The sequence below is a fragment of the Leopardus geoffroyi genome, chromosome E3, assembly GCF_018350155.1.
Source record: "Leopardus geoffroyi isolate Oge1 chromosome E3, O.geoffroyi_Oge1_pat1.0, whole genome shotgun sequence".
Classification (NCBI taxonomy): Eukaryota; Metazoa; Chordata; class Mammalia; order Carnivora; family Felidae; genus Leopardus; species Leopardus geoffroyi.
The window spans coordinates 5,041,197-5,057,165 of NC_059340.1; the positions used below are offsets into that span (position 1 = coordinate 5,041,197).

The following is a 15,969-nucleotide window of genomic DNA, read 5'->3' on the forward strand; positions in this document are numbered from 1 at the left end:
CATGCTGAAACTACACAACAGGGATGAAAGTAAAGAAGATTTAAATAAATGGAGAAACATACCATATTCACAGATGGAAAATGTCAACCTAAGATGTCAACTCTCTCCAAATTGAGATTCAGCTTTAACACAGCTCCTATCAAAATTGCAGCAAGATTTTTTTGTAGGTATAGACACTATTATTCTATAACTTACATGGAAAGACAAAACACCAAGAATAGCTAAAACAGTTTTGAAAGAGAATAAGTGAGTGGAATCATCCTATCTGATATCAAGACTTATGACATAGCTACTGTATGGAGGGACAGACATATACTTCAAGAGAACAGAATAGGAAACCCAGAAACAGACCCACACAAATACGCCCAAGTGATTTTTTACAAAGATGTGAAAGCAATTCAACAGAGAGAAGACAGCCTTTTCAACAAATGGTGCTGGACTAACAGACATTTATAGACAAACAACTAACTTCACCCAAACCTCACATTATACAAAAATTAACTTAAATGGATTACACACCTAAAGTGTAAAAGTATAAAATTTTTAGGAAAAAAAAAAAAAAAAAAAAAACCAGGAGACAATCTTTAGGATCAAGAACTAGGCAAAGATACTTTTAACTAAACTTAAACTAGGGGTGCCTGGATGGCTAGGTTGGTTAAGCATCCGACTCTTGATTTTGGCTCAGGTCACAATCTCACCACTCAGGGGTTTGAGCCCTGCATCAGGCTCTCTCTGCCCCTCCTGTGCTCACTCAGTCTCTCTCTCTCTCTCTCTCTGCCCCTCCTGTGTGCGCTCTCTCAAAAATAAACTAAAAAACAAACAAAAAACCATAAACTAAACCAAAAGCATAATCCATGAAAGGTAAGATCAGATTTCACTAAAATTAAAAACTTTTGTTCTGTGAAAAACCTTGTTAAGGGGATGAAAAGACAGGCCTCGGACTAGAAGAAACTATTTGGAACCTGTATATCCAACAAAGGCCTGGTTACCTAAACTATAGGAAGAACTCTCAAAACTCAACAGAATAAAAACAAAGACTGCAATAGAGAATAAGCAAATGATAGCAAAGAGATATTTCACCAAAGAGGACATACAGATGGCATATAAACGCATGGAAACAAGTTCAAGACCTTTAGGCATTAGGGAAATACAAATTGAAACCACAAGATACCATTATATACTTATCGTACGGCTAAAATGAAAAACAGTGACAACACCAAATGCTGGCAAAAACGCAGAGAAACTACTGGAGCGTCTGGGCGGCCCAGTCGGTTTAAGGGTCAGAGTCTTGATTTTGGCTCAGGTCATGATCTCACGGTTCAGGAGATCAAGCTTTGTGCCAGGCTCTGTGCTGACAGCACGAAAACTGCTTGGGATTCTCTCTCTCCCGTTCTCTCTCAAAATAAATAAATTTAGGGGCGCCTGGGTGGCTCAGTCGGTTAAGCGTCCGACTTCAGCTCAGGTCACAATCTCGCGGTCCGTGAGTTCGAGCCCCGCGTCACGCTCTGTGCTGACTGCTCAGAGCCTGGAGCCTGTTTCAGATTCTGTCTCCCTCTCTCTCTGACCCTCCCCCGTTCATGCTCTGTCTCTCTCTGTCTCAAAAATAAATAAACGTGAAAAAAAAAATTTTTTTTAATAAATAAATAAATAAATTTAAATAAACAAACTTTTTTCTTTTAAATGCAGAGAAACTGGAAGTCTCACCCATTGCTGGTAGGACTGTAAAAATGGTCAGCCACTCTGAAAAACTGGCAGTTTCTTATAAAATCAAACACGCGCCTACCATATGAGCGAGTGAGTGCAGTCCTGGGCATTTACTCCAGAGAAACAGACATGTTCACACGCATGTTGTATGCTCTAATGCTTACAGCAGCTCTATTCATAATATCCCCAAACCGGACATAAGCCAGATGTCCTTTTATGGATGAGTGGTTAAAACAAGCCATGCTATGTCCACACCATAGACTACTACTCAACAATAAAATAAATACAATTTTAAAAACCCACACACAAATTATTAATACAACCTAAATGAATCTTCAGAGAATTATGCTGACTGAAAAGCCAATCCCAAAATGTTATATACTGCATAACTCAATATGTATATATATGACATTCTTGAAATGACAAAATTATAGAAATGAAAAATAGTTTAGTGGCTTCCAGGGGCTAAAGGAGGAGGTCGGGGCACAAGGAAAGTGGGCTTGGCTACAAACGGGGAATATGACAGATTCTGTAATGATGGAAATGTTCTGTATCCTGACTGTACCGACGTCAATACCCTGGTTGAGATCCTGAAATAATGGTGTTACTACTGGGTAAACTGGGAAAGGCACATGAGATGTCTTTGTGTTATTTCTCACAACTGCATGCGAATCTACAATAAGGTTAGCTTTAAAAAGGCAAAATAATGACATTTCAGACTGAGAATGAAACCAATTACAGCAAAAAGCATAGTTCCTCACTAGCAAGCAAAGTTAGGGAAGTCCTTTGGTCCTCAGGAAAAATACCAGATGGGAATCTACATCTACGCAAAGGAACAAAAGCAGTGGATATGGTAAGTGAACAGGTAAGTATAGAAGATTTCTAAACAAACCTTAACTATTTAAAGCAAAACCTTTATAATTTCTTTAAGGCAAAAATAACACAATATGTTGTCTGATTACAAGGCAGGTAGAACTAAAATGAACGACAACAAGAGCACAAATGCCAGGAGTGGGAAGATGAAAAGTGCATCGTCACAAAGCCCTTACCACACACAAGCGAAACATCAGTTGAAGGTAAACTGTGATCGTTTAAAGATGCACGCCAAACCCTAAAGCAACCACTAAAAGTAGAAAGCAAAGTTACAGAAAACATGCCAATAAAAGAGATTAAATATCATATCATAAATAAACATCATAAAATTACTTATTCCGGGGCACCTGGGTGGCTCAGTCAGTTAAGCGTCCGACTTCGGCTCAGGGCTTGATCTCGTGGCTCATGAGTTTGAGCCCCGCTTCAGGCTCTGTGCTGACAGCTCAGAGCCTGGAGCCTGCTTCAGATTCTGTGATGCCCTCTCCCTCGGCCCCTCCTCTGTTCCCTCTCTCTCTCTCTCTCTCAAAAATAAGTAAAACATTAAAAAGAATTTTTTAAGAATCATAAAATTACTCATTCCAAAAGAAGGCAGAAAAAGATGAAAAAGAGGACAAGGAATAAATGGAACTAATAGAAAACAAATGACAAGATGGTAAAATAAACCCACCCCTATTAATAATCTCATTAAATTCCAATGGCTTATACCCCAAAATAAAACATGGAGACTGTAAGAAAAAAATTACCTGATAGGTTATTTATACAAGAAATCCACTTTAAGTATAAACACAAGTAGGTTAAATGTAAAAACATGGAAAAAGATACACCATGCAAACATCAATCATAAAAAAAACTGGAGAGGCTCTATTTACATCAAAGTAAATTTCAGAACAAAGCATATTATTTGGGATAAAGAGGGTAATTTCATAAATTATAAATAAGTCACTTCACCAAGAGCTCATAATAATCTTAGGTGAGTGACAGAGCTCCAAAGAGCTCCATAAGGCAAAATTAATAAAATAGGGAAAAAAACCAAATTCACAAATGTATTTCATTTCAACAGACCTCTCTCAAAATGTGATAGCATGAGTAGAAAAGCAGTAAGGACATAGAAGACAGCTTCAACAACATTATCAAATAACTGACCATAATCAGCATTTATAGAAACAAGACAACACAGACACTACACATCCTTATTAAGTAAATAATAATAATTAAGTGAGGTGGGACAGTCACCAAGCTAGACCACGCTCTGGCACATAAAACAAACCTCAAGTTTAAAAGGATTCAAACAATAAAAAGTATACTCTGACCACAACAGAATTAAATTAGCTATCAGTAACAGGACAATTTCTGGAAAAATCCTCAAACATTTGGCAACTCAACAATACACCTCTAAATAACCGCAAGGGCAATTAGAAAGTATGTTGACTGGAATAAATGTGAATACATGAAATACTGAAATGTCTGCGATACAACTAAAGCAGTACTTAAAGGGAAATTTATAGCACTCAAAAGACTGGAAAAGATCTCAAATTAAATGACCTAAGCTTCCCCTTTAAGAAACTAGAATTGAGCGTATTAAATCCAGAGTGGGCAAGAGAAAAGGAATAATAAAAATAGTAATGAACATCAATGATACAGAAAACAAAATAACAATGAAACCAAGAGCTGGTTTTCTGAGAAGATCAGTAATAAGATGACTAAAACTCTAATCAGCTTGATCAGGAAAAAAGGAGGGGAGTCATGAACATCAGGAATAAGAGAAAGAAAATCACTATAGATCCTAAAAAAATTAAAAAAGGATAACAGAACATGATGAACAAGTTTACGCCGACACATTCAACAAGACAAATTCCTTGAGAGACACAAACTAATCAAAGCTCCCTGATGAAAAAAAAAGATAACCTGAAGAGGCCTCTATCTATTAAAGACCTTAAAAATGTAGTTAAAAACCTACCCGTGAGAAAACTCCAAGGCCCAAACACGTAAGAAATAACCCCAATTCTACACAAATTCTTCTAGGAAACAGAAGAAAATAATCCCAACATATTTCGTAATGCCACCATTACCCTGATGCCAAAGTCAGACAAAAGCATAAGAAACTATAGATTAATATTCATCATGAACACAAAAGTTAAAAAATGTGTAGCAAATCCAATGATACATGGAAATCATAAGACATCATGACCAAGTTGGGCTCATCTCAGGAATGCAAATTTGGCTTAACATTCAAGTACAACACTCAGCCTCAGCATGATAAGACTCTACAGCTAACAGCATACGTAAAAGCCAAAGACTAAAATAAAACGCCTTCCCCCTAAAGTGAAGCAGGAGACATCTAGGTCCACCACATCCATTCAACACTGTAAAGGAGGTGCTGGCCAGGGCACCACAGCAAGAAACAGCAAGCAGACTGGACATGCAGAAATAAAATTGTCCTTATTCATAGATCACACGATCGTCTCTACATAAAATCTCAAGAAACCTTTAAAACACACACACACACACACACACACACACACAGTTACTAGAATTAATAAATTTACCACAGTCGCAAGACCTAAGATCAATATCCAAAAGTCACTGGCATTTTTATATTCTAGGAACAAACAATCAGAAATCGAAATTCAAAAAATATTACCATTTATAACAGCTTCCAAAAATACGCAATACTTAGGGACAAGTCTGACAAGGAATGTGCACATTGTACTTGTACGCTGAGAACTAAGCCCCACTGCTAAAAACATTAAAGAAACGCCAAGTAAATGGAGGCATATACCTTGTTCGGGGGCAGAAAACAACGCTGTATAGATGTCAGTTCACCCCAAGTTAATTCACAGATTCAACACAATACCAATCAAAATCCCAGGAAGCTCTTTTGTAGAAATCGACCAATTGAGTCCAAAACACATTTGGAAATGCCAGAGACCAAAAAATGGCTAAAACAACTTTGAAAAAGGAGAACAAAGTTGGAAGACTTACCTGATTTCAAAACTATTAAACATCTAGCAATCCAGACACTGTGGTGGTGTTGAGACAGAACAGTGGATCAGTGTAACAGAACAGAGTCCGGAAATAGATCCGTATGAACATGGTCAATTGATTTTTCACAAAGAAGCAAAGACAATTCAGTGAAGACAGAACTATCTCTTGAACAAAGAGTGCAGGAACAACTGGATATCCATACTGAAAACCAGGACCTTCGATCCATTCTCCACACCACAAACAGAAATTAACTCAAAATGGATCACTGACCAGTATAAAAGCTCAAACTATCAAATTTGTAAAAGAATACAGACAAAACCTTTGTGACCACTGGTGAGGCAAAGACTTAATAGAACACTTAAAACACGACTGATGAAAAGAAACAGTAGAGACGTGGAATTCTTCAAAGGACAGTGTGAGGAGAACATTCTCCCCCCACTGCAAGACAGTCTGCAAATGACCCATAGCTGATAAAGGACTTGTACACAGAACATATAAAAAGCTCTCAACACCCAACAACAAGAAAACCACCCAATTTTAAATCAAGCAAAAGCTTCAGCCAAAAAAGTATACGGATGGCAATTAGCTGTATGGAAAGATGTTCAATGTCATTAGTCATTAGGGAAGTGCAAATTAAGATCACGGTAAGGTAGTACTTGATACCTATTAGAGCGGCTGATGTTGGAAAGAATGACCGTGCCAAATATTAGGCGACATACGGGACAAACTTTCATTCACTGCTAGTGGAAATGTAAGATGCCATGGTCCCTGTGTGAAACAGACTGGAAGTTTATGTCCAGGTTAAGTACATACATACCATAGGACCAAGCCATTCCACTCCTACATATTTACCCAAGAGAAATGAAAACATCTCTTTCCAAAGACCTGTTTATACACGTTCGCCACAGCTTAATTTGTGACAGTCCCAAATAAGAAACAACCCAAACGCCCGTCAACAGGTGGAGAGACAAAATGTGGCACATCCATACGATGAAATACTACTCAACAGTAAATACTGTTGATACATGTGACAACATGGAATAATGTTGAAATAACTGTACTAACTGAAGGAAGCCAGGCAATGTGTGAATACATGCCTCCATAATTCCACTACATGACACTCTAAAAAATACAAACCAATCTATAGTAGACAGAGAGCATATCAGTGGCTGCCTGGGCTGGAGGGGATGCAGGGCAGGAAGGGGTGGAAGGGAGTGATTTCAAAGGAGGGCTGGGTAACTTTAGGGGGTGATGAATACATTCACTATCTTAATTGTGGTGATAGTTTCATGGGAGTATGCAAACGTCAGAATGCATCAAACATGTATTTTAAATATGTGCAATTTATATCAATGACACCTCAGTAAAGCTAAATAAAGGTAAATATACCTAAATACACATATAATTACGTATAATAAACAAATGTACCTGAATTACATACGTAATTATGCCTTGATATACCTAAACAAAGGAAAAACAGAAAGAAAGAGAAAACTACCAACAGCATAAAAGACAGGCACCCAATTCTGGACACCCGGAGCTTCTGAATTTTTGTGTTGGTCCTGTCTCTCACTGTCCAAGTGCCAGTGCTGGGTTTTCATCCACACCCTACTTTCATTAAACGCAAAAGTGATGGGAAAGCTGTCTGTGGGGAACGAATTATGAACTCAGAAGGGAGAAAATGAGGGCAAACAAAACGTTCGTTCTGTAACTTAAAACCCCTTGGCATACCAAATACCTCTGGGCAGTGAGATTCTAGGTGATTTTCCTTTGGTTTATTTAAAATTTTCTGTACTTTCCAAATTCTTTACAAGCGTTATTTTGCTCTTTGGGGGGAAAACAGTTTTAAAAGAACCAGTTTAAATTCTCTATTAATTAAAGAACCATTCCAAAAGAAACCAAAGGCATTCTCATCCTGATAATTAATGAACAGCACCTGAACACACACAAATCTCAGTATTAATGTAGATCAAAGAACAGGGAGGTTTCCCTTAAAAGGGATGAAGGATGTTTATGATATATTTACAAGGTCAAACCTCAAAAACTGGCTATGTCCTAACTTCTGAATTCCACTAGTCAACCACTGCGCTGGTTGTCACCTATTAAAGACAGATTTTAACTGATTTCCTGCCCTTCAGGTTGAAAGCTGAGCTCACATACCAAAGGGAAAGTCCTGTATGGATTTCCAGAAGGCTGGGGGCCGTAACGGGAGGTTCCTCTCCAGGAAGGCTTATAAGCCTGTAACTGAATCAAGCCTTACAACACAGGATGGAAACCGGGAGAGGCAGCATTTCTGAACTCCGCTTGTCCCGAGCTGTCGGTGGCAGACATTTATGTCACATTTTTTAGCAAGTGTAGAAAGCCAGCAGGGGGTTCAGAAATGCCAAATGCTGATAAAATATGTTTCTTTTTAAACAACTTCACAGGTCAAATTAGGTGCAAAACGCTTTTGAAGCAACCTGAGTACAGTTCATAAGAGTCCTCCTCAATGGTTTCTAAGAGAACCAATTTCCTAGTGATTGAGAAATCTTGGCTTAAGTCTTCACTTTCCCTGCACAGGAAAAAGGGAAGTAGGCTAGCACGCCACAACATCACACAAGTAACATGACCCAGAACACTTACATGTCTTGGAGTGCTCATGTGATAGCATGTAATTGGCAAGAGGCGGCGTGTAAGTCAAACACTGCAACGCTGCATTGGCAAAACAGGTGTTGCCCAAATTCTGGAGCCCGGCTCCAACTCTGTGAGTTTGTTGCCACTTAAGACAAATTTTCTCAGATGGGAAAAGAACTTTTTGTGGAGGAGCAATGCCATCACCTAGGGCTAAAAAAACAAACAAGAAATATTTAAAAACAAAGCTTTACATGCTTCTCAAGCTAAATAAACAGCAACACATCAAACGGAATCTGATCAGGATTAGGTCACTACGGGCTAACCAGAAATACAGGGAAGAAAGGGACGTTTTAAAAGACAGATCTTAGAGGGGCGCCTGGGTGGCTCAATCCGGTAAGCATTCGACTCTTGATGTTGACTCAGGTCATGATCTCTCGGTTCCCTGTGTGGTGCTTGTGCTGACAGCACAGAGCCTGCCTGGGACTCACTCACTCTCTCTCTCTCTCTCTCTCTCTCTCTCTCTCGCCCTCCCTCCCTCCCTCCCTCCACCCCTCCTGCACACGCACATGTGTGCTTTCTCTGTAAGAAATAAACATTTAAAAAATAAATAAGTGAAAGATCCTTGAATGTGGGAAATCTAAATAATTTGCTTTCTTCAATAAGTAAACTGCAAGGACAAAATGGGATGTTAAAAAAAACTTAAAAACACTTGCCAAATGCAAAGTATAGACCTTGTCCGTTGATTTCAACAAGCCAGCTGTTACAAAAAAAGTATATGGCAATCAGAAATTTTAATGTTGACTCGATTTTTAACATAAAGATGGTTTATTTTTTTTTTTTAATTTAATGTTTATTTATTTTTGAGAGAGAGAGTGCAGAGGGGTAGAAACAGAGGGAGAGAGAGAGACACACACACACACACACACACACACACACACACACACACACACAGAATCGGAAGGAGCTCCAGGCTCTGAGCTGTCAGCACAGAGCCCCAGGCAGGGCTCGAACCACACGAACCATGAGATCGTGACCTGAGCCAAAGTCAGACACTTAACCCACTGAGCCACCTAGGCGCTCTGATGTTTCAATTTTTAGGAAATGATTATTTATGTATAACACTAAAATATTAATAGATAAAATATGAAGTCTTGGGCTTGCTTTATAATGCTGGCGAGGGGAGTAAATGGGGGAGGGTATAACTGGCTATGAATTGATAAATGTCAAAACTGACTGATCACTACATGAGAGCCCACTATAATTACTTTTACGTCTACTTAAAAGTTTGCCACCACTATACATACAAAATGCAAAGTCCACTCTCTGTAACATTTGCTGCAGATGCTTCTACTCAGTACCACCACCACCATCATTGCCCTCTTCACCAGCAATGTGCTTACAGAGTCCTTAGTAGCTGTCAAACAGTCTCGATTCTAAGACCTGGTAGTGACGTCATCCCCATCTGACCAGGAAGGAAACAGGGTCTGAACTTAGGCTGCTGGGCATCACGACTGACATTCACAAGTACGCTGTACGTGGTCTAAAAGGTTTTTGTTTTTCTATTTTCAATGCTGATAATAAACAGATTACTAATGATAACCAGGTTAAAAGAACTTAGGTGAAGCTCAAAAAAACAACTTATTTAGGAAAGTTCCCCATCATCCATGCGAAGACTACTTTTCTGAAGTTGGCCATGTTCTTGGTGCCGCCAGATGTTGAAATGCCTTAATGGAGGATTCTCCATTTTAAAAGAGAAATTAATGAGTGTGAGTGCGCACAGGTAGGCTTCAGCTCAGTGGGAATGGAAAGCAAAACCAGGAAAAAAGAAAGGAGTCCCCAGAGAGTGGGGGAAGAGCTCCCAAAAGGGCATGGCAGGGTGAGGGGAGGTAAGGCCTGAGGAGGAGAAAGGAGCCCCAGCAAGTAACGGGAAGCTGGAGTCAGCGAAAAGAAGTTCTGTGGGAAAGTCTTGCTGGTGAAGGTCTCTAAACTCTATGTGTAACATTCAATTACACTGTTTATTTTGTGATATAAATTTTCCTCCCACCCAAACACCTTCAGCAAATCACCTCACAGTATCACTTTTACTATGAGGGTGCAAAACAGCATTAAGAGCCACATTATTCTAAGCCAAACGACTATCTGAGCAGGAACGAATCTACTTTCTTTGCATTTCAAAGCTCCAAATTCACAAGTCTCAGAAGGACCCACTAAAGTGTCAATGTCTCATTTAGCCGGTGAGTTTTAACAAATGTAACATTTACATTATCTCCTCTCTTTCAAAGAGCTTTATCACCACAGATGATTTTAACTGGCAAAAAACCCCCACAAACCAAAAAACCAAAACCAAACAAACAAACACCCCATGGTTGGGTAGAGCCATTTGACAAAATGCAACCGTTTTAAAAAATATCTTTGAAATTTTAAAACACAGACATCTACTTAGGGAACTATGGTTAATTGACAAGTTAACCAAAGGCTTGCCCACCCCAAATCTCACCAAGATAAAGTTTATCCTTCAAAAAATAACAAAAGAAACTACAAATATTTTAATAATTAAACATAATCTGCGCTGTTACGATACCTAGCGAATCAGGAGCATGCAGCACAGGAAAAGGACGCCTGTCAAATAACGTAACTGCTGGCACTCGGGTGGCAGTCTATCTTGGCAAAAGGAACCCCTCTCTGAAACTACCGACCAACGGACAGCATTTATCCAAGAGATCTTGGAGGGTTCCTGTCTCCAAAAAGTAGTACCTTGATCCTTCTGTGGTGACGGCTTTGATTTATCAGGTACAGATGAACTGGAATAAACTACAGCACCAGGTACTGGTCCTAGAGAAAGCGTGTGATTTGAGACATCATTTAACGAAGACACGGCCCCCCAGCTGGCAGAACCTGCATCCATGTCTCCAGGTGAGGCCGCCTCCGAGCTGCCAGGCTGATTCTGATAGGCTGGTGGGTCTGAGGATTCAGAAGCTTTGTCAACTATGGTCATTGTTCAACTCTGCAAAAGACGAAACGCATACAGTTGTTTCATAAAGTGAGAAAAGGGATCTACTTTATTATGAGATCTTAGAAAATTATCCTAGCCACACTTAATTACTGTCAAACAAGTCACCGTAATATAAAGGCAGCAGTATTTTTTAGGTCCAAAATCACTTCCTTGGGACAGTTAGCACCGTGCTCATCTAAACATGTCAGCATTTTTAAATTATAAGCCCTTCAATGAAATATTTGATTAGATCTTGTCATTCTATTCCAAGACCTCTGAAAGTCTCACGTTTCTGTTTATAATCAGGTACCTCAATTTCCAATTCTGTATATTTACCAAGAACCTACATATTCTTTCCTTATTGCTTAAAACTAGCATGTGAAATGTGCCAATCCATTTGACTCAATTTTAATTTCATACAGAATTCACCAGGGAAAAATCTCAACTCCATGAAGAGAAAAATCTAGCTTTAATTTTGAACTTAAGTTCAAAATGACTTGTTTGAAACACATTTAAAAAAAAAAAAAGCAAGTCTCGCGGCATCTGGGTGGCTCAGTGAGTTAAGCATCTGACTCTAGATTTTGGCTCAGCTCATGATCTCTTGGTTCGTGAGACCGAGCCCCACATGGGGTTCTGTGCTGACCGTGCAGAGCATGCTTGGGATTCGGTCTTCCTCTCTCTCTGCCCCTCCCTTGCTCGCTCATTATCTCTCTCAAAATAAATAAACTAAAAAGAAAAAAAGCAAGTCTCACATTTGAAAATTTTTTCTGAGTAGGCTCATTTATTTGGTGTATATACACGACTTTTTTTAAGTGAAGCCCATATCATAAAACATTACTGACATTAAACTTGAACACAAATACTTATTATAAAAGTAATTATGTTTTCTCTCTGGATCTTATTTCTCAATCCTGGGGCTACTACTAATTACGCATTTTCTATGTGCTGGACACTGTGTTAATCATGAACACACATTAACTTAAACTTCATGATGGACCTGACCTGTGAGAGACTGCACAGACTCCACGGGGTCTATAAAACGGAGCGACTCTGACCCAAACTAGTCAGTCCCTGGGACAAGGCGCCCGGCCCAACATCCCCGGCTAGGGCTCCCTCCAGCTCTACGGACCTAGTCAACGGAGTACAGGAATGTAAACTGCCCAGGGAAACCCAATCTCGTGTGCCACTCCTCCCTAAGTACCCTTTCTCCCTGGCCTGGCCCGGCGCCCCCCACCCAGCATCTTAACACCCAGACTTGTCGCTGCCTGACCCGGGAACCTCTCCACACGCTCCCCACCTTCCATTCTCACCTGCTCTCTCTGGGCTCTCCCTCGCAGTTCTTCCTCGCCTAACTCCCCTCCATCCTTCCACCTCCGGCCGGTTAACACTTCCACTTTTCAGCTTAGAATCCATCTCCTCTGGGACGCCTTCCTTGACGACATCCGTCCCCCAAGGCCGGGTCGGCAGCCCTCCCGCAGGCCCCCACGGCAGCCTGGTGCGGATTCTGCGGTAGCGCTTCCGCCCCGACTTACTCCACGGCGGCTCCACCCGTGGCTCCCCATCAGGCTTGCATTTCTACCCCCTGACCTGGCACCCAGAACGCTTTCCACACATGCGCCCAACAAACGAATGAATCCCGAGGATAGGAAGGAACCAGCGTTTGCATTTAGCACCGGTCTGTGCTCAGTGACTTGCATACACTATCTCATTCACATACTGTATCTCGTTTCTACTCTGAAGCAGGAATAGCCTTTAAAACGTGTTTTTAAAAATATTCAATACAGTCAAGTTGAAGGATGATAAACATCCACATGTGTGCCACCTCAACAAATGCTGTGGTGCACAGTCTGCTCACAAGAAGGTTTAAAGAAAAGCCTCAATTCTATTGTAATTTAAAATTACGGCATAATTATAGCCCCCCCGCCCCGAAAGCACAACCTTGAGAAATTTTGGGGATCTTATGTAGAAATAAAAAAGTAGACGTTAGATTAGATCTTAATAAAATCAGAAATGAATTGTAAGTCAACCTAAGATACAGGATCTTCATTCAGGAGGAAAGCTTGAGCTGTGTTATCCAAATAAAGTCTACTCCATGGAACACAGTGAAGGCAAGAGTAAGAAAACAAAAGAAGAGGAAGAGGAGGAGCAAAAAGAAGAAAGCCAAAACAGAGTACTGAGGAAAGGTTAATTCAGCCTTATTTACAATAACATTTAATAGCAAAAACCTCGGTTTTCCCAGGATAAACATCCCTTCAGGACAATCATTAACAAATGGCCAAATAAAGCCATTTTACTTGCTCTGATTGCCATGGGGGAGGGGGGTGTCTTAAATGAAAATAATTAAGGAAAGCCTACTACTCAATCATCAATAACCATTTACCATTATAATTTGGGGAAAACAAACCCAAACTATCCATTTGTCTTCATTTGTATATTCAGCCAATGATTACTTATTCTAAAACCATCAAGTATCAAACTCAATTATGTCTGCTAAAGAGATAACCCTTCTAGAAGCCAAGCAATACTGTATACAACCTAAGACTCATAAGATTCATACGGTTACGTGTTCTTTACTCTCAGTACAGCTTCTAAGAGTCACTGTTATATCAGGACTTTTAAGCAACTACTTCAAAGAAAAGTTAAGATTTCTCTCAGCATCTTGTGATGATATACAAAAAGTTACAAAACCATGTGTGAAATAAACAAGTACACGAATCAAGGTTGGATGTGCCCGGAGGAATGAGACAACAAATCGGCTTTACAAATGTTTCCTTTACTTTAACTACAATCTTTTATTCAAAAGTTTTTAAATGCTCAGTCCCTTAAATGATATTTCTATCAAATACCAGAATGCATTATTCTTTCTCGTTTTAAAAGTAAGCATATGGCTGTTTTAAACCTTGTAGCACTCCACATAAAGGTAACAATGTCAATATATGTAAAAAAAAAAAAAGAAAGAAAGAAAGAAAGGAAGAAAGAAAAAGAAAGAAACCGATACACTCTGCTTCTTCATAAACAATGTAATCCACGTTCTTGTAACATTTCTACTTAAGAGGAAAACACACAAGCTTTAAAAAGATAACAGCCTTGATTTCAATTACTTTTCAGTAAATGAAACGACTAGCCTTAAACCCTTACAAACCACTGTGGACTTGATTCAGTGATAAGAAAAGAAAGCGAAACTGACCTTAAATAAAAAACAAATCAGTAAAACTGATTATTCCTATCTCCTATGCACTTTGAATGAGTGATAGTCAAAAGAGTAAAATTATAGGTTCAAAATTTACAACTCAAAAATCCGGAGACTCCACGAAAATGCACGAGAACCTGTAATACTGCTGTTACCTTGAAAAAGAGGTGTTAACGAAACAGTTTCTCGACCAGCTTTACTGTTACCTGAGTGTATCCACTTTAAATAACCAACATGTTTCCCCATTAAACAAGTAAACCCTGAGGCCTCCCTGAACAGAAAAGAGCTATTCAACAAAAGTGATGTCTACTGCATTCATTATAACAAGGTGAAAGTCCTAGATTGTAAAACTTCGGTCCCGTCAAATTTTCATCTCAAACATCTGAAACTGATCACCCTCTCCCGCGACCCCTTCCAGGTAACCTGGCTCTTCTTGCCCCGAAAATAAAGAACAGGACCGAGGCGCACACGCTTTTGGGGACGCGCCGCCGGGGCCGGCCGGCCCCTCCTCTCCGCCCCCCCCCCCCCCGCCTCCCCCGAGGGTGCCCGCTCCGCCCCGGCGGCCGGCGTGGGGAACTCGGACACTCGGTGGCGGAGCCAGGTGGATGGCCCCGCGAGGGGCGACCGGCGTGCCGCGAAGGGGCGCCGGGGTGGGAAAGTTTGTCTGTCTCTGGGGGGTGGAGTGGGGGTGGGGAGGCGAGCCCGGGGCTCCGAGGGCCGCTCGGGGGCGGGAGGTGGCAGCCACGCGGGGGGCGGCGGGCGGGCCGGGGACGCCGGGCTCCGCGGCCGGCGGCCGGCACACGCCCACCGCGGGCGGACCCGTGCGGGCCAGGCCGCCCCGGAGCCGCCAGCCCGGCCCGGCCCACGGGCCGAGGGGGCGGGCTGGGGCCGGGTGGGGGCGGGAGGGCAGTGTCCATAGCAACCAGGGGGGTCTGGCCTCCCCGCGCAGCCCGGCTCTCCCGGCGCCCGACCGCCCCGGCCGCCGCCCCCTCCCCAGCGGCCTGGCCGGGCCGGCACAAGCGGCGCTGCCACCGGCGCCGCGGGGTCCCGGGCGGCCCGCGGCTGCGGAGGGGGCGGCGGGCGAGGGGCCGCGCCAGTCCCCGGCGGGCCGCGCCGGCTCAGGGGCGGCCGGGCCAGCTGCGGCCGAGGCGAGCGGGGCGCTCGGCGGGCCCCACGCCGGCCAGCGGCGGGCGGGAAGGAGGCGGGAGCTTACCTGACCCGGCTCGGCGCTCGCTCCATCCCCCTCGGCCGCCGCCGCCGCCGCCGCCGCACACAGCCCAGCCGCCCGGCGGGGGACAATGACGTGCCTCCATCCGGGCACCGCCGCCGCCGCCTCCGGGTCAGCGCCGCGCCCGCAGCGCCCCGCCGGGCCGCCAGGGGGCGCGCCAGGGCCGCGCCCGCACGCGCCGCCGCCCAGGGGCCGTCGCACAAGAGGCGCGGCGCGCAGCTAACGGGCCGAGCAAGCGCGGGAGGGGCCGTCGTCAAAGCGCCGCGGGCGCAGGCTGGCGCGCGCGTCACTGGAGCGCCGGGGCGCCGCGGAAGGGGCGCGCTGATTGGCCGAGCCAAGCCGCGCGGCGCGGGCCGGGGCGGTCCTTCCCCCCGAGCCGTCGGC

The 15,969-nt window shown here is 42.7% G+C and overlaps 1 protein-coding gene across 2 annotated transcripts in view; it reads right to left on the reverse strand.

The window, feature by feature from the left end:
* Positions 1-15,735, reverse strand: part of USP42 (ubiquitin specific peptidase 42) — a 47,377-nt gene extending 31,642 nt beyond the window's left edge. Inside the window, exons 1-3 of one of the 2 annotated variants that reach the window (XM_045461013.1) lie at positions 15,571-15,735; positions 10,930-11,179; positions 8,185-8,385 (exon numbers count right to left, since the gene is read on the reverse strand). In XM_045461013.1, the coding sequence (XP_045316969.1) occupies positions 8,185-8,385; positions 10,930-11,170 (442 nt within the window). In that variant the 5' untranslated portion in view covers positions 11,171-11,179; positions 15,571-15,735. Of the gene's footprint in view, positions 1-8,184; positions 8,386-10,929; positions 11,180-12,477; positions 14,129-15,570 lie in introns of those variants that run through there. The other variant, XM_045461012.1, reaches the window with a different exon arrangement.
* Positions 15,736-15,969: the final 234 nt, after the last annotated feature.